This window comes from Erpetoichthys calabaricus, chromosome 18 (assembly GCF_900747795.2).
Source record: "Erpetoichthys calabaricus chromosome 18, fErpCal1.3, whole genome shotgun sequence".
NCBI classification, from domain to species: domain Eukaryota; kingdom Metazoa; phylum Chordata; class Cladistia; order Polypteriformes; family Polypteridae; genus Erpetoichthys; species Erpetoichthys calabaricus.
The window spans coordinates 12,080,785-12,108,719 of record NC_041411.2 but is presented as its reverse complement, the minus strand read 5'-3'; the positions used below and the strand labels follow the sequence as shown (position 1 = coordinate 12,108,719).

The 27,935-nt window shown below is 42.7% G+C and overlaps 1 protein-coding gene across 1 annotated transcript in view; it reads left to right on the top strand.

The window, feature by feature from the left end:
* dnah10 (dynein axonemal heavy chain 10) overlaps positions 1-27,935 on the top strand; it is a 112,071-nt gene that overhangs the window by 82,445 nt on the left and 1,691 nt on the right. The window contains exons 62-75 of the mRNA XM_051921587.1: positions 2,610-2,883; positions 3,192-3,296; positions 7,583-7,737; positions 9,709-9,863; positions 14,145-14,328; positions 20,080-20,280; positions 20,501-20,710; positions 21,193-21,288; positions 24,440-24,611; positions 24,816-24,947; positions 25,890-26,101; positions 26,206-26,373; positions 27,018-27,198; positions 27,303-27,448. Of these exons, the coding sequence (XP_051777547.1) occupies positions 2,610-2,883; positions 3,192-3,296; positions 7,583-7,737; positions 9,709-9,863; positions 14,145-14,328; positions 20,080-20,280; positions 20,501-20,710; positions 21,193-21,288; positions 24,440-24,611; positions 24,816-24,947; positions 25,890-26,101; positions 26,206-26,373; positions 27,018-27,198; positions 27,303-27,448 (2,391 nt within the window). The remainder of the gene's footprint in view (positions 1-2,609; positions 2,884-3,191; positions 3,297-7,582; positions 7,738-9,708; positions 9,864-14,144; positions 14,329-20,079; positions 20,281-20,500; positions 20,711-21,192; positions 21,289-24,439; positions 24,612-24,815; positions 24,948-25,889; positions 26,102-26,205; positions 26,374-27,017; positions 27,199-27,302; positions 27,449-27,935) is intronic.

Here is a 27,935-nt window from a genome sequence, read left to right as displayed (position 1 = left end):
CTTCAAAGGTTGTGTTTTGAATTTGAGACATAAAATCCATCGTATGCCATTGAAAAGTTCCGTTTTTCCCTGTGATATTACTGACCGAGTTTAAAAGGCTGACTGCGGCTCCGTACACTACTCAGTGTCACTGAACTGCGACGACAGCAGACGACACTCCTTCTCATGGTTGCCCTCTTTATATAGTTTTTCCTTTCTTTGACACATCTCTGTTTACACTTTTCTTTCTTGTAATTAGGACGTGTTGCCTGCAGTCACTTAGTATTGCTTGAGCTCTTTTCAAATCTGTTTAATGCTTCTTAATAGATCTGACTTCAATGAATCTGAAGGGGGAATCATTAGCAGCAAGCAAGACGTTGAACGGCCATCTAAATTGGGGCTGAACGTTTAGTGTTGGGAGCAAAGCACAACTCAAATTAGGGTGGGAACTGTGAGGTGCCGGTGAATTATCCTTTGATTTCTGTGATAAACTGTGACAACTAACAGGTAGCTTTTTCATTTTATTATGTGGAATCTACATTGTGTATATTAGATTCTTCATCTCTTTAGTAAATTTATGTGTGTGTGTAAATTTTTGAATTTTATGAATTAGCGAGATCTTCATTCGGCTGCTCCCGTTAGGGGTTGCCACAGCGGATCATCTTCTTCCATATCTTTCTGTCCTCATCATCTTGCTCTGTCACACCCATCACCTGCATGTCCGCTCTCACCACATCCATAAACCTTCGCTTAGGCCTTCCTCTTTTCCTCTTCCCTGACAGCTCTATCCGAGATGATTGTCTAAATTTGACCTGTTATGCAGGGAGTCCAATATTTTAGTCCACATACTGTAAGTAAAGGATAACAACTAAGAGAAAAAGGATGTTAAAGCAGTGTGCAGACGTGTTGCTACAAGAGAGAGTGTCCACATTCAAGGTGTGGAACAGTTCACTCAGAGATGACGTGGTAGAGATGACCAACTGGGCGGAGGTGTTGGGGTCAGGGTCCCTCTGGTGGATTGCTGGCGCCTGAATAGGCTAAATGCACACAGTAGTGCTGACGTATTTCCGGTGAAATCTCGGTAGGCTCGGTCACTTCCATTGCCTGCACTGCAGTTGTGATTTTTGTTTAGTGGTGAGAATGTCCAAGAGAAAGAAGTTGAAGTTTCAGAGTACAGAGATCTCTACAGCTGAACATTGTTGTGTACCTTTATGTTGAGCTTCTAGTAAGTACAACAAGGAACTCCGCTTTTGTACATTTCCCTCTAATGTGGAAACCTGATCTAATGGATCGTCGTTATCCGGAGATAGAGCTTCATGGTTTGTCCCCATAACTGTGTTTGTAGGAGGCATCTTAAAAAAACAAGATTTTTGTGAGTTAGGGTAGCAACTGTTGAAGAAGGGAGCGGTTCCTGGGTTGTTTGAGTGGAACAATTTCTCGGTTCCACTTCCAAGACTCTGGGTTTGAGCGAGGAGAAAGCGACCAGTGGAAGATGACACATCAGGTGAGGAGAAGGATGATAAAATCCTTAAGGACCATGACTATTGTTTGGCTCCGTATCCAGCAGTTGTCAACCTAGTGCTTGATGAAAACATGTCTCTCAGAGACGAGGTCCTCTAGCTGAGGAAACAAATTGAGACCTTTACAATGAAGCAGTAGTTAGGCATTCACCATTTTGCTGGCTCACTTTTTACAGGGTAAGATGTCCAGCAGACTCGTTATTATGTGTTAAGCTGACATACATATTCATCTGTCCCTGAATAGAGTTTGACTGTTTTTTTTTAAGAAGATTAATATAATCACATATTTGTCCCATTTAAATTCATATTAGACACAAGTTTTTAATACGTCCAGATCTTGATGTAGATTGAAACATTTAGTTTGAAGCCCTTCTCCTTTTTAGTTCCCGATGTTGGGCATGATGTTTGAACGATGCGACTTAACGTCGTTTACCATAATACAATACAATTTATTTTTGTATAGCCCAAAATCACACAAGAAGTGCCACAACGGGCTTTAACAGGCCCTGCCTCAGCTCTCTAAGAAGACAAGGAAAAACTCCCAAAAAACCCTTGTAGGGAGAAAATAGAAGTAACCTTGGGAAGGGCAGTTCAAAGAGAGACCCCTTTCCAGGTAGGATGGGCGTGCAGTGGGTGTCAGAAAGAAGGGGGTCATAAGTCTGGGTGCGCCTTGAAGCGATTGGGGGGGAAAACGCCACAGCTAGTCTGTTTTGATATCGGAGCTGGAAGTGAAGAAGCTGGCCGACGCAGTAGCGGAGTAGAGTGTGTGTGAGAGAGATGCACGTCTCGGGGTCTCTGTCATTGGACTACATGTACAGTAGGTGAAGACTGCGGCTGTTAACGCAGCGGTACACCACTTGAAAGGTTCTAATGTATAAAACCATGAAGATGTGGTCTCACCTGTTTTAATTCTTTTAAACTTACTTAACTTTTTGGGAGAAAACGAAAGATTTCCTTGTTTAATGATTTTTTTATAAAGTACTTTAGTGTAAAAATGCATGAAGTGACCTAAATTATATAAATGATTACACTTTTGTTTTAAATTAGTGTTGTTTTATTGTATGTATTTTGGTATTGGATAATGTACATTTGTTTGAACCCATATTTTAGGTATTTGAGAAGATAAAACTGGCAGAAAAAACAGCGGTGGACATCGACAGACTCCGTGATGGCTACAGGCCTGCCGCCAAGAGGGGTGCGATTTTATTCTTTGTCCTGGCAGAAATGGCGCTGGTCAACACGATGTATCAGTACTCGCTGGCTTCCTTCCTGGAGGTGTTTGATTTTTCTTTGCGTAAATCACTTCCTGACTCAATTCTACAGAAGAGACTAAAAAACATCATGGATACTTTAACACACAATGTCTACAACTACGGTTGCACAGGTTAGTGAGAAGCATGGCAAAGAGGAATAGAACTTTAATGGCCAAGTCATTAAATAATGAACGGTCCTCTGGTTGTGTGCGAAGCCCGCGTTACAACAGAACATGCTTTTTGTTTTAGGCCTGGTGCTTTCTGAATTCATTTTGACAGATACCTTGAAATAATAGTATTAAATGGAGTGAGAGCAGTTCTAGCATCACATAATACAAATCTAAGTATTATTTTAAAGAATTAAAAGCTGTGGAACACAAACATAGCATTTATTTCAGTATGCTAAACGATGAATACTTTTTCATGTTGTTTTATTCAGGTTTGTTTGAGAAGCACAAACTGCTCTTTTCTTTTAACATGACCATAAAGATCGAACAGGCAGAGAAAAGAGTTCCTCAAGAAGAGCTCGACTTCTTTCTTAAGGGTAAGTGCTGGTGATGTTATCAATTCTCTGGTTAACAATATTTTAAGAAGATGGACATAAGAGCGTCATAAGCTACCTCTTTGAAAGGTGCACCTTATAAAAACGTAAAGTTTAATGGCAAAGTGTTCTGCTCATGTGCTGGTTGTGATCAGATGGTCTCGCCCATTAGGCTGGGGCTGCATCCCCCAAATCAGTCCACCCTAGAGACGGACACGCTTCTTACATGTTACGGTATACGAGGGGGTACCCAAAAAGAAACGGAATTGGGGGGAAAAAAATGTTTTAATAACTTTTACTTACTGAAACTTTAGTCTCCTTCAAAGTCCTCTCCATGTGAATGAATGCACTCGTCCCACTGGTGGAAACCTTTTTGGAGTTGCCGAAGAGGAAGATTGTCCTGCAGCGATTTTTCTTTGACTTCTCCACGATACAAAATCGCTTTCCTTTGAGTTCTTTCTTCATATGCGGGAACAAGAAAAAGTCGCACGGAGCAAAGATCAGGCGAGTAGGGAAGGCAGCAAGAACTCCAAGACACGCAAGTCAATTCAGAAATCTCTTCAACAGTCCGACGATCTTCGTAAATTGCATTGCAAACTTTTTCAAGATTTTGCCATTCCTAATTAAGGAGGGTCGGCCAGATCTTGGTTGGCCCTCAAGTGACATTCCCCCTCGTTTGAAACGTGAAAACCCCTCGTAGACCTGTGTTTTAATTAAAGCTTCTTCTTAAAGCAGTTTCACACACCACTACAGTTTCAGCAGCTGTTCTCCCTAAGAGAACACAACATTTAAAGGAGACTCGCTGTTCTTTATCATCACCCATCACAAAAATCACAGGACACGTTTAATAAGCACCAAGAAAAACCAGCACAGAATGTCGTACAAACAATACAGAGTAACGCCACTTGGCAGACTGGCACAGAATACTGTAAGTATGCTACACCTAGCAGCGAGATTGTGCACCAGGTACAGAGTCCGGTTATTTTTGGGTACCCCCTCATATGTGTGTTTATTTATACACACACACACATATATAAACAGGAGATGAAGAACTGGGCCTCTCCATCCGTTTTGTGGAGTAATGCAGAGGTTCTACTATTATAACTCATGCAGACGTAGGGAGGACCGAAGACACAAACTCTGGCCTCCTTACATTATTAATGTTTTTAGTTATTACCAGTATTGTGTCTTTTTTGTCCCAGTTTCATTTTCTTGAATGTGCTCACATTATGATGCAGTGTCGGTCGCTACAGAGCACGTCTTCGTTAATGCAGTAATATAAATAGCAATACATCAGAGACATCGTAATGTGATGTGTCCTAATCTTGTGTGTGTGTGTGTGAGTTTACTGCTTGTGCTTTGGAGTCCATGGTTTCTGATTCTTGGAATTGTTTCCTTACTACGAATCTTTGACTAATGTTTTGGTAGCGGTGAATGTTTGTAATGTAATTGAATGAATGATTTTGACAACTTGTTTCTTTGTAAACAAATTATATGCAAAAGGGTAGAATTATTGTTAATAATATGGCAAATATATTATTTTCCTGTTTCAAGTAGAATAGAAAACTGGTAAAGCTTGCATGTTTGTTTGGAGAATATATTGGCACCAAGCCTTGTGTCCCCACTGGGTGAACTTGTTCTCCATGGCCGCTTATTGGCCTTCACTCCTTTTGGTTGAGGTCTTTTAGTTCTTGACAGGGCTTGTTGACTGTTGCCAGCGTTCAGGCACCTTGTGCTTATAGCTAATTCTCTGGGGTCACCAAACCCCATTGCTTTATGAAGAAATTGTGTCATGTCCTTGATATGTGCGTTTCTCATCAGCACCCAGGAAGGGCAGCAAACCTCAGCAATCCCATAGACTCATCACGGTAATTAAAGTGACATAAGGCCGTGCGGCACTCCATACGTGTGTGTATTGTCGGCCTGTCTCCATTTCATCTGTGCAACTAAGTAAAGAATTTAACTCACTAAAGAACTTGCTGTATGTTGTACTGTAAAAAAAAATAAATCTTGCTTTGCTGTTAGAGTTGGTTTGGGTTTGTCATCCTGCAGAATTTCATACAAACCAGGTTTGTTTTTCTGAGGGTGCTCCCTGTCTATGTTTATAGGGAGATTACTGTGACTTGTACCGAGTACAGTGAAGAGTACAATATACACTAATATATATACATACATACACAGGCCCAGTGTCACGTGTGCAGCCTCGGTTACCCTTTAATACTGACGTGCTGTGTAGTGAGGTGCTGCTTAACTTGAAGTAAATAATCCCTAAGCTGCTTTCTGTCATATTGCCTTATTTTAAGATGTTTCTGCAAGGCTTTCTTTCATTCCCAGCACATGTCTACATTTAGCATTAACTTCATAAAAAGAGACCTTCCTGCATGAAGATCTCATGTGAGAATGAATCAATGACCTTTAAGGCTGAGGGTGCGTCACTGGATGTGAAGTCCTGTCCTCTTGGGACTCAGGGTAGCATCTGCTCCACTAATCTGATTCCGGCCTGCAGTTTCTAATAATCTTTGATTTTATCTTTAATGCCAAGCCTGCTGAAAGCAAGAAAGAAATCAAAGTGCTAATGAACGTATTCTAGTTGTTGTATACTTATAAAGCTTAATTTAATGGCTATCTTTAACATAATGTTTGTCCAAAGTAAACTCAATGCCTGTACTTTTAGTGTGTATGAACATATATATATATATATATATAAATAATCTGTGGTGGGTTGGCGCACTGCCCAGGATTGGTTCCTGCCTTGTGCCCTGTGTAGGCTGCGATTGGCTCCAGCAGACCCCCGTGACCCTGTGTTCGGATTCAGCAGGTTGGAAAATGGATGGATGGACAGATGGATAATATAAAATATAAATACAGGGCGAGTCAAAATTTTTTTTGAATGGCGGAAACCATTTATTCACAAAACATACTTTATATGTTGAAGGTGATTAACAGGAAGGTCTCAACCTGTTCACCATCTTGTTCAACACACAAAAACCAACGAGCAACAGAACCATTTAAAGCCCGGATACACATCGATGATACCACAGTCTGTATTCTGTCCTTCAGGTCATTGATATCATGAACTTTCCTGCTATACACGAACTCCTTCACCACATCAGCAGAAATCACAGGGTGTCAAACCAGGGGAGTGTGGAGGCCATGACAGTGGTGCACCACGGCCTATCCATCGACCTGATAAAAAGAATCCATTAGTGTTGGACTCATCCTGTGTGTGTGTGTGTGTATTTATAAAATATAAAAAATAGATATTCTAGCATTCAAAACTTTTGAGTCACCCAGAAATGTTAATGTGTTTGGTAGAAAGTGACACATTTTCAAACAGGGTTCCATTAAATTGATTTAAAGATAGTGACAATACTTTAACAATGCTGCAATTGACTATTTGTGCTCACAGTGACTGATTTATAATTTATTATTCACATAGGACTGCGAAGCCCCAATTTTAACAGCCATTCCTTCATTGCCTTAATGGTAAACTCTCGTGACTCATCTTTAATTAATCAGGTCTAAATGCTCATCAGTTATTAGAGAGTCTCCTGTAGTGGCGTTCGCACAGCTGAGACCTGTCGTTCTGTTCAGTAAACTCTTTCTTTCTTTTGGTTTCAAGGTATGGACATTCCTAAAGTTTAGCTCTTAGTTCAAAATGAGCAACACAAAACCACTTTCTCAAACACTAGAGTCTTTTGTTATATATATATATATTTTTTTTCTTCCAAATTAATGTTCTAACACGTGACAGATTGCCAAGAAACTGGAAATTTGAGACGAATATGTCCATTGTGAGCAGAGGGAACACGAATGTAGCTGGGACAGATAAAGAAGTGAGCGGCATTAGTGGACACACACATCACATAACCCTGAGAAGGCTACAGACTCTGACCTGCTTATTGATTTCTATCAGAAATGTGAAGACGTCTGGGTGAAAGTAAACTGTAGAATGCTAGTGTGTATATTTTATTCCATTCAAGTGTATTTTCCTAGCTGATGCCCTTCCCTGTGATGTTGTCAGCTTTTCTAATTCTACTCCTTGATGTTACCTTTTGCTTCTGTCAGTGACGACAGGATGACTAAGATTGTACAAATGGCAAATCGATGCCACATAAAACGCTGTCTGAGTCATCGTAAAATGTATACCAATGTATAATGCAAGAGAGCCTGGAGATCCAGAAGAGTTTTGTGCATCCCGTGACAGCAGCGCCACAGCACAACGGCAGAGTCTGGGCTGACGCTTCTTCACCATTTAAATTAACTCGCCTCCATTTCTGCTCCTCCAGGAAACCTGTCCCTAGAGAAGAGTAAACGCAAAAAGCCCAGCTCTTGGTTACCGGATCAGGGCTGGGAGGACATTATCCGTCTGGCTGAGCTATTCCCAGGGATATTTGGCAGTCTGCCTGATGATGTAGAGAAACGCGAAGCAGAATGGAAGCCGGTAAGCATCCTGCAACCTCATCGTGCTTTGGACTTTTTACTGGCATTTGAAAAAGGAGACCTCTGGGATTTTCTGTCTGCTTTTTGTTGCTGTCATTTTTTTCCCTGAAACTATCAGTTCTGATTTGTTGGTTATTAATCAGTTTATCACTTTAATTTAATCCAGGATTTTATTTCAAGATTTCCATAAATGAGATCTCTGTGTAATATAACTATATATAAAATAAAAAAGAGAATGGCAGCCCAGTAGCACAGTGGTTAGCTTTGGGGTCGCAAGTTCAGCTCCTGGCCCACTCTCCTGTTCACAATTCTGCCAAAGTAAAAAGAATAATTGGATAATAAAGGGCCCCCGGTGTGACACCTTAGGCCTTTGTCTTTATGAGCCTCAGGGTTTTGACTCGGGTCCAGAAGAAGCAGAAAAGAAAGCATGTCAAGGTTACAATGAAACGCCAGTCGGACTATAAGCGTCGTTTCATTTTGGGCAAGGGGGTCTCTTTACTTGAACTAAACAAGACCTCTGAACCCAGTGATTTAACCAAAAGTGCAGTAATGCCACACGTGACCCAATGCTCCGTTCATTTCCTAACTGGCTTATCTAATTAAGGGTTGATGAGGTGTGCTGTGCAAATGAGAATATTCACAAAAACGACACGAAAAATGTTTGCAATGGCAGTAAATTGAAGATATGAGTGCTTAATGCTGATGGCGAGATGATAGCGATTAGTATGTTACAATGCAGGGTGGAAAAACACAAAAGTCTCTATGTGGGATCAAGCGATCCTGACTGTGTTCTTATTTTATTTATATCATCCCTCACACTTCTCCTGATTAACATTACAAACTGTCCTTTTTGGCTATAAAACGTGTTGATTTGTGATGCCGTGCTATAATATACAGTGTGGTTGCTCCTAGTTATTCGTATTTTATAAAAGGCATTTGTGTGGTGGAAGTACATCCCAGAGAGGGTTGGAACGGACACACCAAGAAGGACAGTATAGTGACAATGACCCCTTAGGCGGTCACATCAAAGGGGAGACCTCGTTGTTAGTTTGAAACGACAACTGGCCTACAATGGTGCAGATGTGCTTGTCCTTCATATGCAATGGTGGGCTCCTGGCCTGCTAGTGTACAGTATTCCACTGTGTTTTGTCAGGACATCTCTGATTCCCACAAATGATTATGTGGATTGAAGGGTGAAGGTTCAGCTGGCAGGGAGGAGAGAGCCCGAGGTGGGACTCGCGTGCAGTGGGTGAGCTGCCCACCCAGTGTGTTAGTCAGAAATACATAATCAGATTCAGACAGGCCTGGTATGGTGATGGCTTGTTTTGTACCATTTTTGTTTGGCTTTCATTCTCCATAACCAGTAACTCTGTCATTTAGTTTTCAAAGTTAGCTCTTCTTTTTGATTAGAGTGGCACACCTTTCTACTCCGTCAGCACATGTGCAGGGCGAGTCCTAATGATGTTAACATTTGAATGGCGGAAACAATTCATTGACAAACCATACTTCATATGTGCAAGATGACTTATTGGGATGTCTCAACCCGTTCACCATCACGTTCAACACATGGACCATATGTGCCACCTAAATTGTGTACAAGTCTATACGGAGCAGTACCATTAGTGTTAACTTGCCCTGTATTTAACCACAATGAACGCTCAAGTGTTGTGGCGCCACTTTGCTCGACCTACGACCCCATGGCAGTGTTTTTATTCTCTCGCAGTCTGAGTTTCCGCACTCCAGCAGCTCAAGTTTCTTTTCATTGCTCTTTCCCTAGCTATGTGTTTAGCTCCTTTTTCATCATTTTGCTTTCTGTCTGTTTAATTGCTGAATTGAAACAATAAAAAGGCCGTTAATGGAGTGATGCGTTTCAGCCAACTTCCAGGAAAACTGTGTTGTGCCTGCACTGCCTTTGTTCAGCAACTGAAGAACAAATCTAACGTGGTGAATGCTTTTACTTTTCATTCTTCAGTGGTATGATCTCAACTGCCCTGAGCAAGTGGAATTTCCATTAAAATATAAGGACATTCTGACGGACTTCCAGAAACTGCTGCTTCTCCGCTGCTTCCGTGTGGATCGGGTGTATCGGGCTGTAACAGACTACGTCACGCTGACCATGGGAGAAAAGTAAGTGCCAGGCTTGACATTCTGTTCACTGAAGTACAGAACATGTTGGTTTGAAACCAGTGAAGATCGAGAATGGCCAGTAGTTACAGTTTTGACTTGTTAGTCTATAGAAGTGTCTAGGCAGGACAGTCAAGTTTCAGAAATGTTGAAAAATAAAACATGTAGATGTAGAAGAGTGAAACTGACAAATTACTGTATATACTCATGTACAAGTCAGGAACAAAAAAAAAATTGATCATAAAATCAGACCCCGACTTATACGCCCGTTCATACAGACGATACTTACTTTTCTTTTTTTTACATCTTCTTGCCTCCTCCAGTCTCTCACGTCAGTTTCTCAGACACATCAAATGTTGTTGCAGCAGCGTAGTTACTAATTTCTTTCGCTACTTCAATGACTTTTAATTTAAAACTATCTTCATATTTTCTTCTGATCGAACACTCCATCGTAGATAAGGGATGCTCGTACGATAAAGGTGTATGAGGGGGTAAGACACACAAATCAGTGCAAACATCGCTTCAGAATAGTTTGTGTATTACCGTGTGGTCACGTAGGCACAACACCTCGATAAAAAGGCCATGTGCTCCGTGGTGACTCTCTCAGGTGGCCGATAGCATATCATAATCTCTTGGACCAGTAGCGCAAGTTTACCGCATTCGACTTATATGACCGACATTATAAAATACCGAAGATTATACGTTAAAATCAAGTCCCGACTTATACGTAAGAGAACTTACCTGCGAGTATATGCGGTATTTCAAGCTAGTGGGATGGAAAGTCACATTGTTCCATTTAAAAATCTCATTCAAACTGAAGTTCTGTAGGTTTTGTTGTCTTGGTGTTTAAAATTCAGGTAGAAAAAAAAAATAAGTGGTGTTCACTTGAAAGAGACGAGTCACTCCGCAGTAACTGAAAGACAGCAGCCGCTCAGGCTCGGCCATAAAATGGAGGACATTAAGAGCCTTTTAAGCAATGCAGTGGAAACCAGCAATACTCGTGCTCACTGTGCGCTGGCAACAGGCAGAAGGTGCTTTTGTGTTTTTGCTCTAAAGGTTAATTTCACAAGCTCAGCTGTGATAAGTGGCACAATAAATGTCCAGGCATAATTGAACACATCAACAAAATGAATATGGCTTTTGTCGGCAGACGCTGTCATTTTCTGTGTCATTCAAATACCATCCATTTATATGACATAGTTAATATAAAGCAGCGATTCTTGATAGATGATGATGATGTGGTCCATTTGTGGAATTATTACCATCTTGCCTGGAAAGCCTTGGCTGATGAACAACACTTCTAGATACATAAGGGAGCACAGATGCTTTCACTGTCAGTCTGAATTTACAGAATCAATAATATCGCTGGCCAAACAGCAGAAACTTGTAACTGAGAAGACGGCGGCCATAGAGGGGTTTAGCAGGACTGTGCTAATGGTGTGAGATTTGGGAGGCTGTCGACACAGCCCATGTGTGCAACAAGAATTAATGAAATGTTTATAATGGTGGAGCCGTGCATCTCTACCATCAGATGTGGCTCTGAAACGGGGTGCCGGGGGGCCTGACGCTCATGCAGACACGAGGCTCATTTAGAATCACCAGCTACACGGACACGTAGGCCGTAGAAAACACAGAGAACACCCCACGTGTGGAAAACAAGACGTTCAAGCACTGCGCCGCTAGTGGGCCCCCAGTCTGTTCAATTTATAATAATATTCCTAATAAAAGGTGTTCAAATGAATCCGTGTATGATATTTGCAGTTGTTTTATTACAATGTTTAAGTAGTACTAGGGTGTTGTACCGTGTTAGCCATTATGAATGTAGAGAAAAGCCAAGCAAAATGACACCTTTTATTGGCTAACTAAAAAGATTATAATATGCAAGCTTTCGAGGCATATTGTAATCTTTTTAGTTAGCCAATAAAAGGTGTCATTTTGCTTGGCTTTTCTCTACAATGTTTAAGATCTGTTTCCAGAAAAAGGACAAACACAAGCCAATCGCACAATTGTTCAAGTTGTGCTGATGCGCCGTATCACGCAGTTGGTTTCTTACACGAGTCCTCAGATTGTGCCGTCAGACCGGCGCCGATAATGAACAGTAGTGCCGAGGTGGCACCATGGATGGTAACAGCAGTCACTTAAACCATTTATTGGAGCTTCTTCAAAGGAGCGTTAACAATTCATGAGTCTGCAAGTACATTAAAGGTACAAGATGGGAGCAGCAGGCCTACCGACTCTCCACCAGCTTTGCTTTCATAAAGCCGTTGGTTTTCATCTTTTCATGCGGTCTCTTTTGAAATATACGTCTCCATCATTTGTAGTCTTGTTTTATTTCCTGTTAATCAATGAAAAGTACCTGATGTATTGATGTGTTTGGAAACGACTGTGGTGTGAGAGGTGTGACCATTACAGTGTGACCCATTGTGTGTAAAGCGCCACACGATCAGGAGAGGAGACACCGGCATTGGTGGTGCCACTTCGTGTAAGGAGTTTGATCCGTCGCAGAGCCTGCCGTTCTAACTCGGCTTTGACATCTCTGCAGGTGAGGCTGACGTCATCAGACTTTACCATTGCATGACATGTAAGCGTCACCCATCACATTTGTTTGTCTGTCACCTGGCAGAAGGCCTTTAGTATCATCAGTGAAGCAATGTGGTGTGCAAACCGAAGATGGCGGTGCGAATCATCACACAGTGTTGTATCATACATACGAGGTGTGATCAAAAAATACAGTGAATGTTTTAAAAAAGAAACGTTTATTGCAGTAAAAGATTTCCCTCAATATACTCTCCTCCACTTCGAATGCACTTATCCCAGTGCTCCTGCCACTTTGCGAAGCCGTTCTGGAAGTTTCCTTTCGAGAGTGTCTTTAGTTGGGCTGTCATGGCTACCTGGATGTCCTCAATGGATTGAAATCGTTTGCCTTTCATGGTCATTTTCAGTTTAGGGAACAGCCAGAAGTCGCACGGTGCCAGATCCGGCGAATAAGGTGGATGCGGACACAGCGTAATGTTTTAATTCGACAGAACTTGTCGTACTGGAAGGGATGTGTGACAAGGAATGTTGTCGTGATGAAGAATGAAACCGTTTCAATATTTTCCTCAGTTATTGATGTTGAAAGACGTCCTGATCTTTTCTTGTCTTCAACCGAGTCAGATCCATTATTACGAAATCGATCAAACCACTTGCAGTCGGTCTTAATTGTCAGGGCAGTGTCACCATAAACCGATTTTAACATCTGATGGGGTTCCTGAGCTTTTTGCAATTTGAAACAAAATTTCATGTTAATGTGTTGCTCGATATCCGTTATTAACAACAAACTTGGAAAACATTTGAACTCAACAGTGGCTCACAAACGACTGACGGTAATCAAATGAGTTGAAACTGGTCACAAACTCGGCTCTAGGATGGACCTTCAGAGCTGGCGTTGCTCTTGGCTGGTGCTCTGCATCAACATTCACCGGACTTTATGATCACACCTCGTATGGTGCAAGGCAAAGGTGATGAACGTCGCCACAGTGGCTGCAGGATTTTGTTCCAGGTTTTGGTTTGTTGTTATAAAACCAGGTCATCAGTGGCTTTTTAATACTTAAACTAAGATAAAAATCTCACAGACAAGTGTTGTGTTTCTAGACGTGCATCGTCATTTCCATAAACTGTCTTGTGCAGGGGTCCTCAATCACAGTCCTGGAGGGCCGTACTGGCTGCAGGTTTTTGTTCCAACCCAACAGTTTAATACGAAGCACTTATTGCTCAAGTGACACTTCAGCTTCATTTTAGTTGTCTCACTCGTTAAGATTTTGAACCCTTATCGCTTATTTTAGCCTTAAACAGCTGTATTCTTGGTTTTTAATTACACCTCTTATCAGCAATTGGATGCAAGTGACAAAAGAAACCAGCATTTCTCCATTTAGCTTGTTTCCATTTACACTTGTGTGTATTTATCATGTACTAAAGTGAAGGACCGAGAATTACTCCTCCATTTTAGCCTTCACATCATTTGGGTGATATCCTTAGAAAGGGGAAGAACATCTAGGATATGAGAATGACCTGACATGGCAGAGTTAAAGAACCAACAAGCCATGAAATTCAATTATTGGCAAGAATTGCTTTCCAATTAAACAACCGGGTTAGAACAAAAACCTGCAGCCACTGCAGCCCTCCAGGACTGTGACTGAGGAGCCCTGCTCTGGTGTGATGAGTCAAATCGCCCGGCATGTCTTTATCCAGCGCTCAGTGCCCTCTCACCCTCCAGCTTTGCTTCCTTTCCTTTTCGTACCACAGATATGTTCAGCCTCCAGTCATCAGCTTTGATGCCATCTTTGAGCAGAGCAGTCCCAACTCTCCCATTGTGTTTATTCTGAGCCCTGGCTCCGATCCAGCCGGAGACCTCATGAAGTTGGCAGAAAGGACCGAATTTGGGGCAAGCCGGCTGAAATTTCTGGCCATGGGACAAGGACAGGAAAAGGTATGTGAAGATGGGCTCGACTACCTAACTACATTTCTACATGTTCGCTGCTCAGCATGTCTCTGGTTGTCCATTTTCTACACATTTACAAATGTTTTATTTTAAAAATGGAGGTTTGGTTTTCAATTGCATGTAAATGAGCTTTAATTACTGCATCCACTCAGGATTACCTTTAGTTTAATATTATATTATATCCCAGAGGCAGAGCCATGTGAAGAAGCAGGAGCCTGCTGCCATTTACTTCACTGGAAATAACTGACCACAGTCGTCAAGTTAGAAAATTAGATCCATGTAGCCTCAGGTGACGAACAACACATAACCAGCTTCATTATTTACTCAATAAAATATACGCCGGCCTGCAGAGAGACGCCATGTGTGGAAAAAGTAAATACACACGTGAGTGGGGTGCACTTGATTAGCTGCTGATCAGGAAGTGTGAAGGCCGTGGTCTAAACGCAGGGCTTTGGGGTGACAGCGTGTCAAGAACAAATACAAATGGGCCTGTGCACTCGTCCTGAAAAGGTGATAATGTCACTTCTAAACAGTCTGTCATTGAGCTGCAAGAAGGAAAAGTAAAGGACATCCAGGACATCAGCCATTCTTACAGGAATGCGTATCCATCCAAATGTCCTTCAGTATCAAGGTTTGGGACGCTCTGAGAGACAATAAAGAGACCAAAGGCAAACTCCGTGGATCTGCAGGCTTTAAAGTGGTACATGTTACTGTTGACGCTGCGGCAAAATCATACGAGAGCTGAAACTGTAACTAGTGGAGGCAGTGAGGTACGGAGCACTGGGCCAAAATGTCTGAAGTCATTAGTTTCTGCAGGATGTTCTCCAATATCCGATCAAAGGCATTTTACTGAATCATGGCGTGTTGTTACTTTTTCACAAATGAATTCTGCAAAGTCAGATATCTGTTCTGTTGCTCACATGAGGTTAGTTAGAGCCGAATATCTAAGACTGATGAAAAAGGCATCTGCTTTGCCACCTCACTCTAAACACCTCCAGCTGTATGTTTTATGAGGAAAAATGGATTTTTCTATAGTATGGTAGCACAAGGTCAGTAATGACCTGGGACTGAAGGCACTTTACTGTATGAAAGAGAGAAAAACGGCAGCACCCCGTGTCATGGAGGAATTTCACTTGTGTGTTATCGTTATACACCACATCGCTAGAGCCAAATGTGCAGTGTGTGAATATTCAGTACAGCTGCTTTATGTTTGCCCACATGTATGGCTTTACCTGTACAGTACGGGGACATCTGCCTCAAGCAAAGAGCCTCATAGCGAGCTAGAAAAGGTCCAGAGAAGATCGACGAGGCTGACTCCAGGGCTACAGAGGATGAGTTATGTGGAAAGAGCCTTAAGGAGATGAAGAGGAGACCTGACTGAAGTGTTTAAAATTATGAGGTGAATTAGTTCAGTGGATTGAGACGGGGACTTTGAAATGAGAAGAACGCGTGGACACAGTTGTTTAGGGTAAATTTTGCACAAACATTAGGAAGTTTTTCTTTACACAAAGAACAATAGACACTTGGAATAAGCGAGCAAGTAGTGTGGTAGACAGTAAGACTTTAGGGACTTTCAAAACTCAACTTGATGTTTTTTTGGAAGACTAGGGGGCTTTGCCACATGCTTGCCAACCCCCAGCCCCAAAAGCTACATGCCAGTAACTTGGCGTCTCTGCTGTTCGCGTATGTGGCTTTCACTTTCACAAACAACAAATCTTTTAATTCTTGTGGATACGCCTCTTCATTAGGAAGAAACACGACTTTTCCCTGATGGCAACACGAATTAGATGATCTACAAGACTCTGACTTAAAGATTACATCCGAACAATATATTCGATCTCTTTTCACTGTTCTGTTATTTCACCGAGTAAATCATTTCTGTTTGTTTGCACTAATGCGATCTTTAGTATCATTTTTTTGAGACTTTCGAATTTTAGTACAGTGATCCCTCGCTATATCGCGCTTCGACTTTCGCGGCTTCACTCTATCGCGGATTTTATATGTAAGCATATTTAAATATATATTGCGGATTTTTTGCTGGTTCGCGGATTTCTGCGGACAATGGGTCTTTTAATTTCTGGTACATGCTTCCTCAGTTGGTTTGCCCAGTTGATTTTATACAAGGGACGCTATTGGCAGATGGCTGAGAAGCTACCCAATCAGAGCGCGTATTACGTATTAAATAAAATTCCTCAATGATACACAATATGCTTCCCGCACGGTGCTTCGCATACTTAAAAGCCAAACAGCCCTATTGATTTTTGTTTGCTTTTTTCTCTCTCTGACGTGCACTCCTTTGAAGAGGAAGATATGTTTGCATTCTTTTAATTGTGAGACGGAACTGTCATCTCTGTCTTGTCATGGAGCACAGTTTAAATTTTGACTAAAGGGTGTTATTTCACGTCTAGAGGGCTCTAATAATGTTAAAAAACGTATTTAGAAGGCAGTAAACAGGTTTTCTATGCTCTAACTGCGAAAATATTCCATTTATAAATAAAGAATCCTACTGGGTGGAAATTCATTTATCGTGGTAGAGTCTGGAATGGATTAACCGTGATAAACGAGGGTTTACTGTATTTCCATTATGTCTACCCTCCTCTGCCTGTGTATCGCACCAACGTTTGTAAATTCTTTATGACGTTCTACTTTGTCATTTACTCTTTGTCTTTTATTTCCAGCCCCGGGTGCGGTTAAGTCTTGTCTCATGGGACGTGAAAGTATCTCTCTCTGAAAAAGTCTTGTCTCGTCCCAGGATTTTTTTTTATTAAAATAGAGAGATATAAGTGGATAGGACTGGCGAGCTTTGTTGGCTGAACGGCCTGTTTTTGTCCAGATTGTTCTAATGTTCTAGCTGGGCAGGACTAGTCAAACAGTAGTCTTCAGAACTGAGTGTCACGTCAAGTGGTTTTATTGTCACTCCATCCATACGTTCATTCTATATCTGTGCTGCTCACCTTCTCAGCCATTACCCCTGTGGGAATACGGCAATCCCCCACACCAGGTGCCCTTGGCTCACCAAACGGTATAAATTTGCTATAAAACACCCGTGATACCCATAAGTAGGAAAAGGAGGAAATATATCTAAAAAGACGCTTATTGAGAGATAAATATGTGAGGATAGAGATGATGAGGAGGAGGAGGACCTCTTCAAACCCAAGTGTATAATTGCTTTAATTTTTTTTGGCCTTTTATTTTGCAAATCTCGTCAGGGCTGTGGTGAAGATCATTCCTCTGTGCAGCATGCACCCCAAATGTAAAGGCCTCTCCCCAAGTGGCGTTCTCACGGATTAAACACATGACTGACAATCTTAACATCACCAGTCAGGTTTACAAATTGTGTCCTTTACCCCAGGCTGACGATTCAAGGTGCTCTGCAGATTCCACAGTACATTAATGTCTAACAGTCTGTACTCCTACTAGTTAAAAGATGCAAAGGTCAGATCAGGAAAGATTGAAAACTGAAACAGTGTTGTCTAGCAGTCTGTTCTGCTGTCAAAATATTTCAGCTTTTGTGGGCCGTGCAGTCCAATGGGGCTTGTCTGAGGGCCGTCACCATACTCGTCCAAACATATATTGCCCATTAGTTGGGCTTCCAGAAAATGCGCACCTTCTGCAGGTTTGTTCCATTAGCCACAGTAATTTGTAGATGCCCCGAGTAAATAAGGCCTTCTCATATTTGATTTAAAGATGCTCTTTTCTCTGTGACTTCCCTTTCATTCTGGCACAACAACGAATCTTTTGTCTACTCTGACTGTAGAATTCTCTGTGAATGAATGGCCTGAATGTCTCCGCCGCTTGCAGTGGTTCACTGGGACGTTAGTGGACTCTGATTCTCTTGGGATTTTGAATTAACGCTGCATTCCACAGAGATACCAGGGCAGGAGGGAAGTTCTCTGTCACAAGTTTCACAAGTCAGACGGTCGGTGGGATGTTTCCATTTGACCAAAGAGGAAATTCCTGGCCCTGGAGGAGTGTGGCACAAGCTGTAGAGCAGGGGTCTCTACCTCCAGTCCTGGAGCGCCGCAGCGGCTGCAGGTTTTCATTCTAACCCTTAATTAGTGACCAGAGTTTGCTGCTAATTGACTCTTTGCCTTAATTTTAGTTGATGCACAACCTAAGAGTCTGGCCCCTGAATTATTTATTTTTTCTTAGTTAGCAACCAAAAAATATTAAGACACAAAATGAATCAACAACCTGCGTCCACCACACAATAACTGAAAATAAAGAAAGGTGAAGGCCTCAGTAATGTTGATCTGCTCAGGTCCATAAAACACTTGGACAGCCAGCGCTCATAAAAAAGAAAATCAACAGTTTTGGAAATGTCTGCCAATGCAGAATGAGAGCCACGGAATTAAATAACGGGTTTAATTAGCAACAAGAATTGGCTTCAAATTAAGAAACTGAATGAAGTTGGTGGGAGTTTGCGGCCCCAACTTAGTTGGTCGTCTGTTGGCTCACTTCACATCAAAGAATGTGAATCATTTCAGCGGTCAGACTCTCAAGAAAAGTCAATTAAAATAAAGGGAAATAGTTAATTAGCAGGAAAAACTGGTCACTAATTAAGAAAAGGGTTAGAATGAAAACCTGCAGCCGCTGCGACCCTTCAGGACTGGAGTTGGAGACCACCGCTCCAGACAGTGGCCTTCATTCACACGTCCTTCTCATTTCTTGTTATGTCGGATCACAATGTCGTCCTGCTTACATTTTACTCTTCTATGGACACAAACAAAACAGGCTCGTCAGACAGACGTGGGCCTCCTCAATACTATTCATATTTTTCAAAGTAGTCGTCGTATTTGTTATTTGTGATTTAAGGTTTGTCATCTTGACAAAAGCGTAAACCTCTTCACAGTACATGAACTAAAATAAAGCACAGAAGAGCAGGAAAATGAGGAGACACCTGTGCAGCAAAGGTCATGTCAGCAGTCTTGGTGAACTTTAGAGGTTTGATATTAATGCTGAGCCGTGTGATCCTCTCTAGCTAAATGAGGAGCTCAGTTAACGAGCGGCTGCTGTGCCCTCCGCCCCTCCCTGCCCACTTGGGCACTCAGATGATTTTCCAGCCGGGTTTGATTACAGGATGGCTTTCTCCATATTGGTGACTCTGCATTCAGGTGCTTCCCTGCTGCCATCCAGTGAGACCTGCGGCTGTTTGTTTGAGGAGCTCTTCATAAAATGTTAACCTTCTTGTTTTCTGATCTACTTTTCCATTTGCTGTGTAATATGTTAACCATATTCAGATCTGCACAAGTTCCATGATTTCATTAATGATGGGTTGGGTTACATAGGAAGGAGACCTTAGGAGAACATGGTTTTCTGAATCTTGAAGATGAAGTACCCGTGCATTCATTAATCCTTATTTTCTATGGTTTAAAAAATGTATCATGACTATGTAGAGCCTAACTCTAATCCTGGGTGCATCATATGAGTCCTTCATGCCCAGTCATGTACCCTAACACTCACGAGCACAGTGGGCAGTCACCGAGAGATTGTAGAGGGCCGATGTCGTTAATGACACTGCCTTAGATTAATTATAAGATCATTGAGCTGTGATGCCGTCTCACGTCAGGAGGCACGCATTGCTCTGTAGGGTCTTATTATCACGGAGTGCATGCGATATTCAACAGGCGGCATGTCCCCACTTTACAGCACCAGTGCTTGACAATGATTACTCCTACTACTCCTGGCACTGCTTGACGTGTTTTGATTGAATTTCTTTCTTTCTGTGTTTCTGACCAGGTGGCTCTGCAGCTACTCGATACCGCAGTGGCTCGTGGTCAGTGGCTTATGCTACAGAACTGCCACTTACTAGTGAAGTGGCTCAAAGAGCTCGAGAAGGCCCTGGAAAGGGTCAGCAGGCCCCATCCTGATTTTCGACTGTGGCTGACAACTGATCCAATCAAAGGCTTCCCAGTTGGAATACTCCAAAAATCTCTGAAGGTAATTGAAAACACACACACCTACCAGTAAATATATGTGTGCACACACTACACTCACGAGGGGTTTATCTTGGAATACAACCAGTACAAATGAACCTCATAAAAGTTGGAAATGGGACAAGGTAACTTTGTAAAGTTCACGCACTGAACTCCTGTTGGCACCTCCTGTTGACATTTTGAACGATCTCAGACAATGTTGGCCTTTTCATATCTTGTGGCAGGTTGTGACAGAGCCCCCCAATGGCCTGAAACTAAACATGAGGTCAACCTACTTCAAGATCTCGTATGAAGCGCTGGAGGACTGCCCCCACCCTGCGTTTAAGCCGCTGGTCTATGTTTTGGCCTTCTTCCATGCAGTCGTACAGGAGAGGAGAAAATACGGCAAGATTGGCTGGAATGTTCCCTATGATTTCAACGAGTCGGACTTTCTGGTAATGTTACCTTTGTGATGTGAAGCAGATGTCTCGGGCAGTGGACCAAAGCTACAAACAGAACACTTATTTACGTAGTTTTCAGATTTATAGCATGACTTATTATTTGTTGTATCAAGGATGTTTAAAATGTGTGGTATGAGTATGGCTATGACTAGATGGGCAGTATGAGCAATTTAATGAGCCAGCATCTCTTCATATTGTGATGGACGGTCATCTTTTGATTCCAGCAGAGCTATTTCAAAGGAGAAACATACAAATATGTAGATCTTTTTGATAATCTAATATTTAATTGAAGAGTGTTTAGTTTATTTAGTCACACACCACCAGGAGAGTATGGCTGCTAAAATATGGAGAGAGACAGAATGTCGGAGATCGCCGTGCAGGGGTATCTGCCATCTCGCCTCCTTCAACACTTGGGAGTAGAGCGGGGGGCCATTCAAAGTGGTATATAAACCAGTGACACGCTCTTCATCTCGTAGGTGTCCATGGAAATCCTAAACACGTACCTGACCAAGGCCTTCAAACAGGGCGACAATAAGATACCGTGGGGGAGTCTGAAGTACCTGATAGGAGAGGTGAGTCCGTAATTCTTTGTTCTTTATGATTCGATCCGAACTTAGCCCCGGTGACTTCTGCTTTTTAGGAGCTGGGAGGTTTTGTTGCTTGCTGTCCACGGCCCATGATGGTTTGATTTTATTTTCCTAGGGTTTGATCTGCTTGCTCAAATGTCATTTTTGATGCTAATGTGAAACCTCCTGACTGCAGAGATGCAACGTCTGCAGTACAAAATTTGCATGACATGAACCAAATTTTTAAACGGAAGGCACGCGTCGCTTATCCAGCTAAAGAAACGATCTGCAGGAAATGACACGCAGGTGTTCTGGCCTTGCACTTTCGAAATGCCATTTTAAATCAAATGCAATGCAGTGAAAGCTTTTAATTTATGAAATTCAGCATTAGACACCTGCAACTTTTATTTTTAAATTTAAAAACACCTCAATTGTAATCTGCTAATGTTGATTTTTATATAAGTATATCCTAAATTTTTAGAAACTTCATCACGTCTTAAGGAAAGGTGCTGCATGCTGATGAAGGGACTTCTGTTTCAGAAATAAGGTTGTGACTCTCCTCTGGTGTACACGCGTTCTCCTGATTTACTCACACACACACACACACATATAGATATACAGTGGTGTGAAAAACTATTTGCCCCCTTCCTGATTTCTTATTCTTTTGCATGTTTGTCACACAAAATGTTTCTGATCATCAAACACATTTAACCATTAGTCAAATATAACACAAGTAAACACAAAATGCAGTTTGTAAATGGTGGTTTTTATTATTTAGGGAGAAAAAAAAATCCAAACCTATATGGCCCTGTGTGAAAAAGTAATTGCCCCCTTGTTAAAAAATAACCTAACTTTGGTGTATCACACCTGAGTTCAATTTCCGTAGCCACCCCCAGGCCTGATTACTGCCACACCTGTTTCAATCAAGAAATCACTTAAATAGGAGCTGCCTGACACAGAGAAGTAGACCAAAAGCACCTCAAAAGCTAGACATCATGCCAAGATCCAAAGAAACTCAGGAACAAATGAGAACAGAAGTAATTGAGATCTATCAGTCTGGTAAAGGTTATAAAGCCATTTCTGAAGCTTTGGGACTCCAGCGAACCACAGTGAGAGCCATTATCCACAAATGGCAAAAACATGGAACAGTGGTGAACCTTCCCAGGAGTGGCCGGCCGACCAAAATTACCCCAAGAGCGCAGAGACGACTCATCCGAGAGGTCACAAAAGACCCCAGGACAACGTCTAAAGAACTGCAGGCCTCACTTGCCTCAATTAAGGCCAGTGTTCACGACTCCACCATAAGAAAGAAACTGGGCAAAAACGGCCTGCATGGCAGATTTCCAAGACGCAAACCACTGTTAAGCAAAAAGAACATTAGGGCTCGTCTCAGTTTTGCTAAGAAACATCTCAATGATTGCCAAGACTTTTGGGAAAATACCTTGTGGACTGATGAGACAAAAGTTGAACTTTTTGGAAGGCAAATGTCCCGTTACATCTGGCGTAAAAGGAACACAGCATTTCAGAAAAAGAACATCATACCAACAGTAAAATATGGTGGTGGTAGTGTGATGGTCTGGGGTTGTTTTGCTGCTTCAGGACTTGGAAGGCTTGCTGTGATAGATGGAACCATGAATTCTACTGTCTACCAAAAAATCCTGAAGGAGAATGTCCGGCCATCTGTTCGTCAACTCAAGCTGAAGCGATCTTGGGTGCTGCAACAGGACAATGACCCAAAACACACCAGCAAATCCACCTCTGAATGGCTGAAGAAAAACAAAATGAAGACTTTGGAGTGGCCTAGTCAAAGTCCTGACCTGAATCCAATTGAGATGCTATGGCATGACCTTAAAAAGGCGGTTCATGCTAGAAAACCCTCAAATAAAGCTGAATTACAACAATTTTGCAAAGATGAGTGGGCCAAAATTCCTCCAGAGCACTGTAACAGACTCATTGCAAGTTATCGCAAACGCTTGATTGCAGTTATTGCTGCTAAGGGTGGCCCAACCAGTTATTAGGTTCAGGGGGCAATTACTTTTTCACACAGGTTTGGATTTTTTTTCTCCCTAAATAATAAAAACCACCATTTACAAACTGCATTTTGTGTTTACTTGTGTTATATTTGACTAATGGTTAAATGTGTTTGATGATCAGAAACATTTTGTGTGACAAACATGCAAAAGAATAAGAAATCAGGAAGGGGGCAAATAGTTTTTCACACCACTGTATATTATAGAGCACTTCCTCTGCCCAGTGCTGTCTGCTCATCACCCACTGTGGTAAGAGGCTGTTGACCCTCCACTGTTAGAAGCCTTTCTTTCAATATGACCCCCATGTGCCACGAACAAAAACAAAACGTACTGTAGGTCATACAGCAGGAACAGCTGATTTCACTTGGGGCCAATCGGAATCACATAAGGGCAGATTGGGAATGTGATTGGTTAAATGTGAAAGATTATATTTTTAATTTACTGTGTATACTCGTGTTTAAGTTCTCCCGCAGATAAGTTGGGACTTGATTTTACTGTATAATTTCCAGTATTTTATAATGTCAGTCGTGTAAGTTGAATGCGGAAAACTCACGCTATTGGTCCAAGAGATTATGATAACGCCAATGCCCACCTGAGAGAGTCACCACGGAGCACACGGCCTTTTTATCTATGTGTTGTGCCTACGTGACCACACAGTAATACACAAACTATTCTGAAGCGATGTTTGCACTGTTTTGTGTATCTCACACCCTCATACATCTTTATCGTAAGAGTGTCCCTTATCTACGATGGAGCGTTCAATCGGAAGAAAATATAAAGCTGGTTTTAAATTATGGTGAAAGAAATTAGTAAGTGCGCTGCTGCACCAGAAATCAATGTGACTGAGAAACTGATGTGAGGCAAGAAGATGTAAAAAAAAAAAAAAATTAAAATGCAAGTGTCGTATTTTTGAACGGGCGTACAAGTTGGGGGTCTGATTTTATGATTGTTTTTTTGGGTTTCAAGACCCGACTTATTCGCGAGTGTATACGGTAACTCCTCTTATTTCGTTGTATGGAAGCACATCGCCAGATGTCTGGACCCTGACGTCATCCTGTGCCAATGGTTAACTGGCAGCCACTCTTCTGCTGTTGCCTTACTCATTCCTTCCTAATGTTCATCCCCAGGTGATGTATGGAGGTCGCGCCATTGACAGCTTTGACAGAAGAATTTTGAATACCTTCATGGATGAATATTTGGGAGATTTCATATTCGACACCTTCCAGCCCTTCCACTTCTTTAAAAACAAGGAGGTCGATTACAAAATCCCAGACTATGGGCCTAAGGATGTGTACATAGGTAAGGTGACGTTTGGCGAAACGTTGGCCAATGGCAGAACAGGCATGTCATTTTGAATGATCGGTGTAAAATGTATTTTTATAAGAATGGAAAATTGCACAGGATGCTGGCCCTGGTTTCATCAGCGTCAGTAAGGAGTGCCTCCCCTCGTAACAAATTTTTATTTAGCAGGCCTTTTTTTTTTTTGGTTCTGTATTTCTGCAGATGAAATCGAGTCTCTCCCGCTTGCCAACACACCACAGGTACTTGGACTTCACCCCAATGCTGAAATTGGCTATTACACGCAGGCCGCAAAAGACATGTGGAATCACCTGATTGAGCTGCAGCCTCAGACAGGTAAGACCAGGCAGGACTCCGAGGGTCCTGTAACACCTTAACATGTTGCAGTAGCACACGGCCGAATTGTTCTTTTCATTTGTACAGACTGTGAGTAAACGCTCCCGCCATTCCGGTTATAAATCTCCATGTATATAAATGCAGCGAGCCTTGGGTGCTGCGGCCGTGTAGCAAACCCCATTCTGTGTCACGTCACTTCTTTTAAAGCTGTCTTTCCACGCCCTTCTTCAGATGTAACCTCTCTATGCGCCATTCCTTGTGATTTTTTCCCTCTTCATTCTGGCAGCACAGGTGGTGACAGAGAACGGAGAGCTGACCAAACTGTCACTTGTGCACCACATCAGCTGGCTGTGGCAGGGCCCTGCGTCTGTCGAGATTCAAGCAATAAGTCGGCACCACACAGCGTCCCTTCCAGACGACACAGTCACCCTTGTCGCGCGCTCACAGGCTTTTGCTCCTCTCATTCATTCAGGACCCAGCAGATGTCATGCCAGTAAATCCCAAGAGTCTCTTTTGTGTCCCCAGCATTGATGCCTTCTCTCTTCCTTCTTTTACGCTCGGCCTCCTCTTCATTATAGGACACCTCTTCTCAGCAGGGCAGTACCCGACTCTGGTGCTGCTCTTAAACAGGCCTCATCGTTAAGGTATTTGTGCCTGTGAGTCTGCAGGTAATGCACAAAAACCACAATATGCAGCAGACCCTGCAACATAACGCTCAACGGGGTCTCTCAGATGAGACCTTTGTAGCATCTGCTAGTTTACCTTTGGAAGCGAGACAGACAGGCAGGCCATTAATGCTTTAGCAGCACTGATGGATAAAACTGGCCCTTTGATTCCGACATCTTGTGAAATGGCCTATTAGGGCATTTTGTGCTCTCGTTAAATGGTGGCTCGAGTGGAAAAAGACCTGATTCCAGCTATTTTTTTGGGTTCTAATGGCAGGAGAGTCTGGTACGGGGATTAGCCGGGATGACTACATCGGCCAGGTGGCTAAGGACATCTTGAACAAGCTGCCCAAGGTGTTCAACCTCGATGTGATTCGCAAGAAACTGGGCCTAGACATCTCGCCCACGACTGTAGTGCTGCTGCAAGAACTCGAACGCTTCAACCGTCTCATTGTGCGCATGAGGAAGTCCCTGGTGGAGCTACAGAGGGTAAGAGATGAAGCTGCCTGTGCCTTGGCTCTTTCAGATTGTGCTGGTGGTAATGGTGGGAGACCATTTGTCACTTGACCTTTTTTATGACGTGTTCACCACAGGCTCTGGCAGGAGAGGTTGGCATGAGCAATGAGCTGGACGAAGTGGCTCGCGCTCTCTTTAATGGACAGATCCCTCAGATCTGGAGGAAGCTGGCTCCAGACACCCTCAAGTCTTTGGGCAACTGGATGATTCACTTCAAGAGAAGATTTGACCAGTACAGCTCCTGGGTAGGCTATGCTGTTTTCAGATGGGGCATTTTACAATCTGTTGAGGTTGAGGATTTACGGTACAGAGTAGCAGGCCACACTTCCTTTGGATGTGAAGCACAGGCTGCAGGAGAGAAATCCTTTAAGTAGGGTGCCCAGCCGGGACATTTGGAGTCCCCCACGTGTTTATCTTAGTGGGTGCTGCATGATGTTCCTGTGCTTTTGGTGCCCTCCTATATTTGTCATCATGAATACCAGACGGTCTTTTTAAGAGTTAGCGCGCTTAATAAGAATAAACTAAAGATGACGTGAAGGACAGCTGGCAAGGGTCACGGGGCAGGCACATTGTCTTCTTGCAGGAAGTGTTTCCCTCTTAGTGCCCATACACCTTTTAAAGTGAGGTTTTTGCTAACAGGATGACCCGTCACCATTGATCAGCCTTAGCGCCAGGTTATGCATAAATGTCGAGATCAATTAAAGCCCATTATGATTGTCGTAAGAGCATGCAGCCTTTGGCCAGAGTGATGCTCTACAGCTGCACACATGGAGCGCCTTGCTAAATGGTTTGGATTAATGGACCATTTGTCTGAACTTGGACGTTCATTTCATTGTCTTTCTGTCTGCCGCCCTCAGGTTTCACAGTTTGTTTTACGTTTAACTTCTAGGTTGATGAAGGAGAACCCAACGTGATTTGGCTGTCCGGATTACACATTCCCGAGTCCTACCTGACAGCTCTAGTGCAGGCCACGTGTCGGAAGAACGGCTGGCCTCTTGATCGATCCACCCTGTACACTCAGGTCACCAGTTATCGAACAGCAGAAGAGGTGACTGAACGGCCCACTCAAGGTACGAAGCACCCCAGAGCGGTGGCCGTTTCTTAAGATAAATAGGGAAGTAAAAAGCAGGAGTGCGTCACAAGACATGATTGACGTTTAGCTTTTTGTTTTCAGGATGCTTTGTTTCGGGCCTTTATCTCGAAGGAGCAGACTGGGACATTGAAAAAGGATGTCTTGTGAAGAGCAGACCCAAAGTGCTGGTGGTGGAACTTCCCATCCTTAACGTTGTTCCCATTGAGGCCCACCGGCTGAGACTCCAGGTAAACTGACCAAAACAACACTGTGACGCTTCAGTCTTATTATTGTTGAGAGTACTTTCTTGATGATCTGTAAAAACGGTAATCGCTGCAACAGGAATGGATGCCTTCTTCTCATGGATTTACTCAAGGCAGGGCTGACAGACATGTTTGATGGGGCTTTCTGTTTTCAGAATAAGCACAACCTATCCACATGCCACACTGTTATTGAGAAAATAATTCACGATGTGCGGTCGTATCGTCCCACACACGTTCAGAACAGCTAGCACGTGTCGCTCTCAGTGTACCTCCATAAATTGACAGCTTCCCCAAGTATGGCACCTGGCGGCCGTCCACTTCCGAGAAGGAGAAGACCAAAAGACGCAGCCTGGAGAGGCCGCGTGTCGGCAGTTCATTTATTTCATTCCTGTATTAAGCTCGTTTGCCCTTTCACTCAGCGCATCCCTTTCACCATTTTGTGTTTTCAAAGTCACCTTAGTGCGATGGCTTT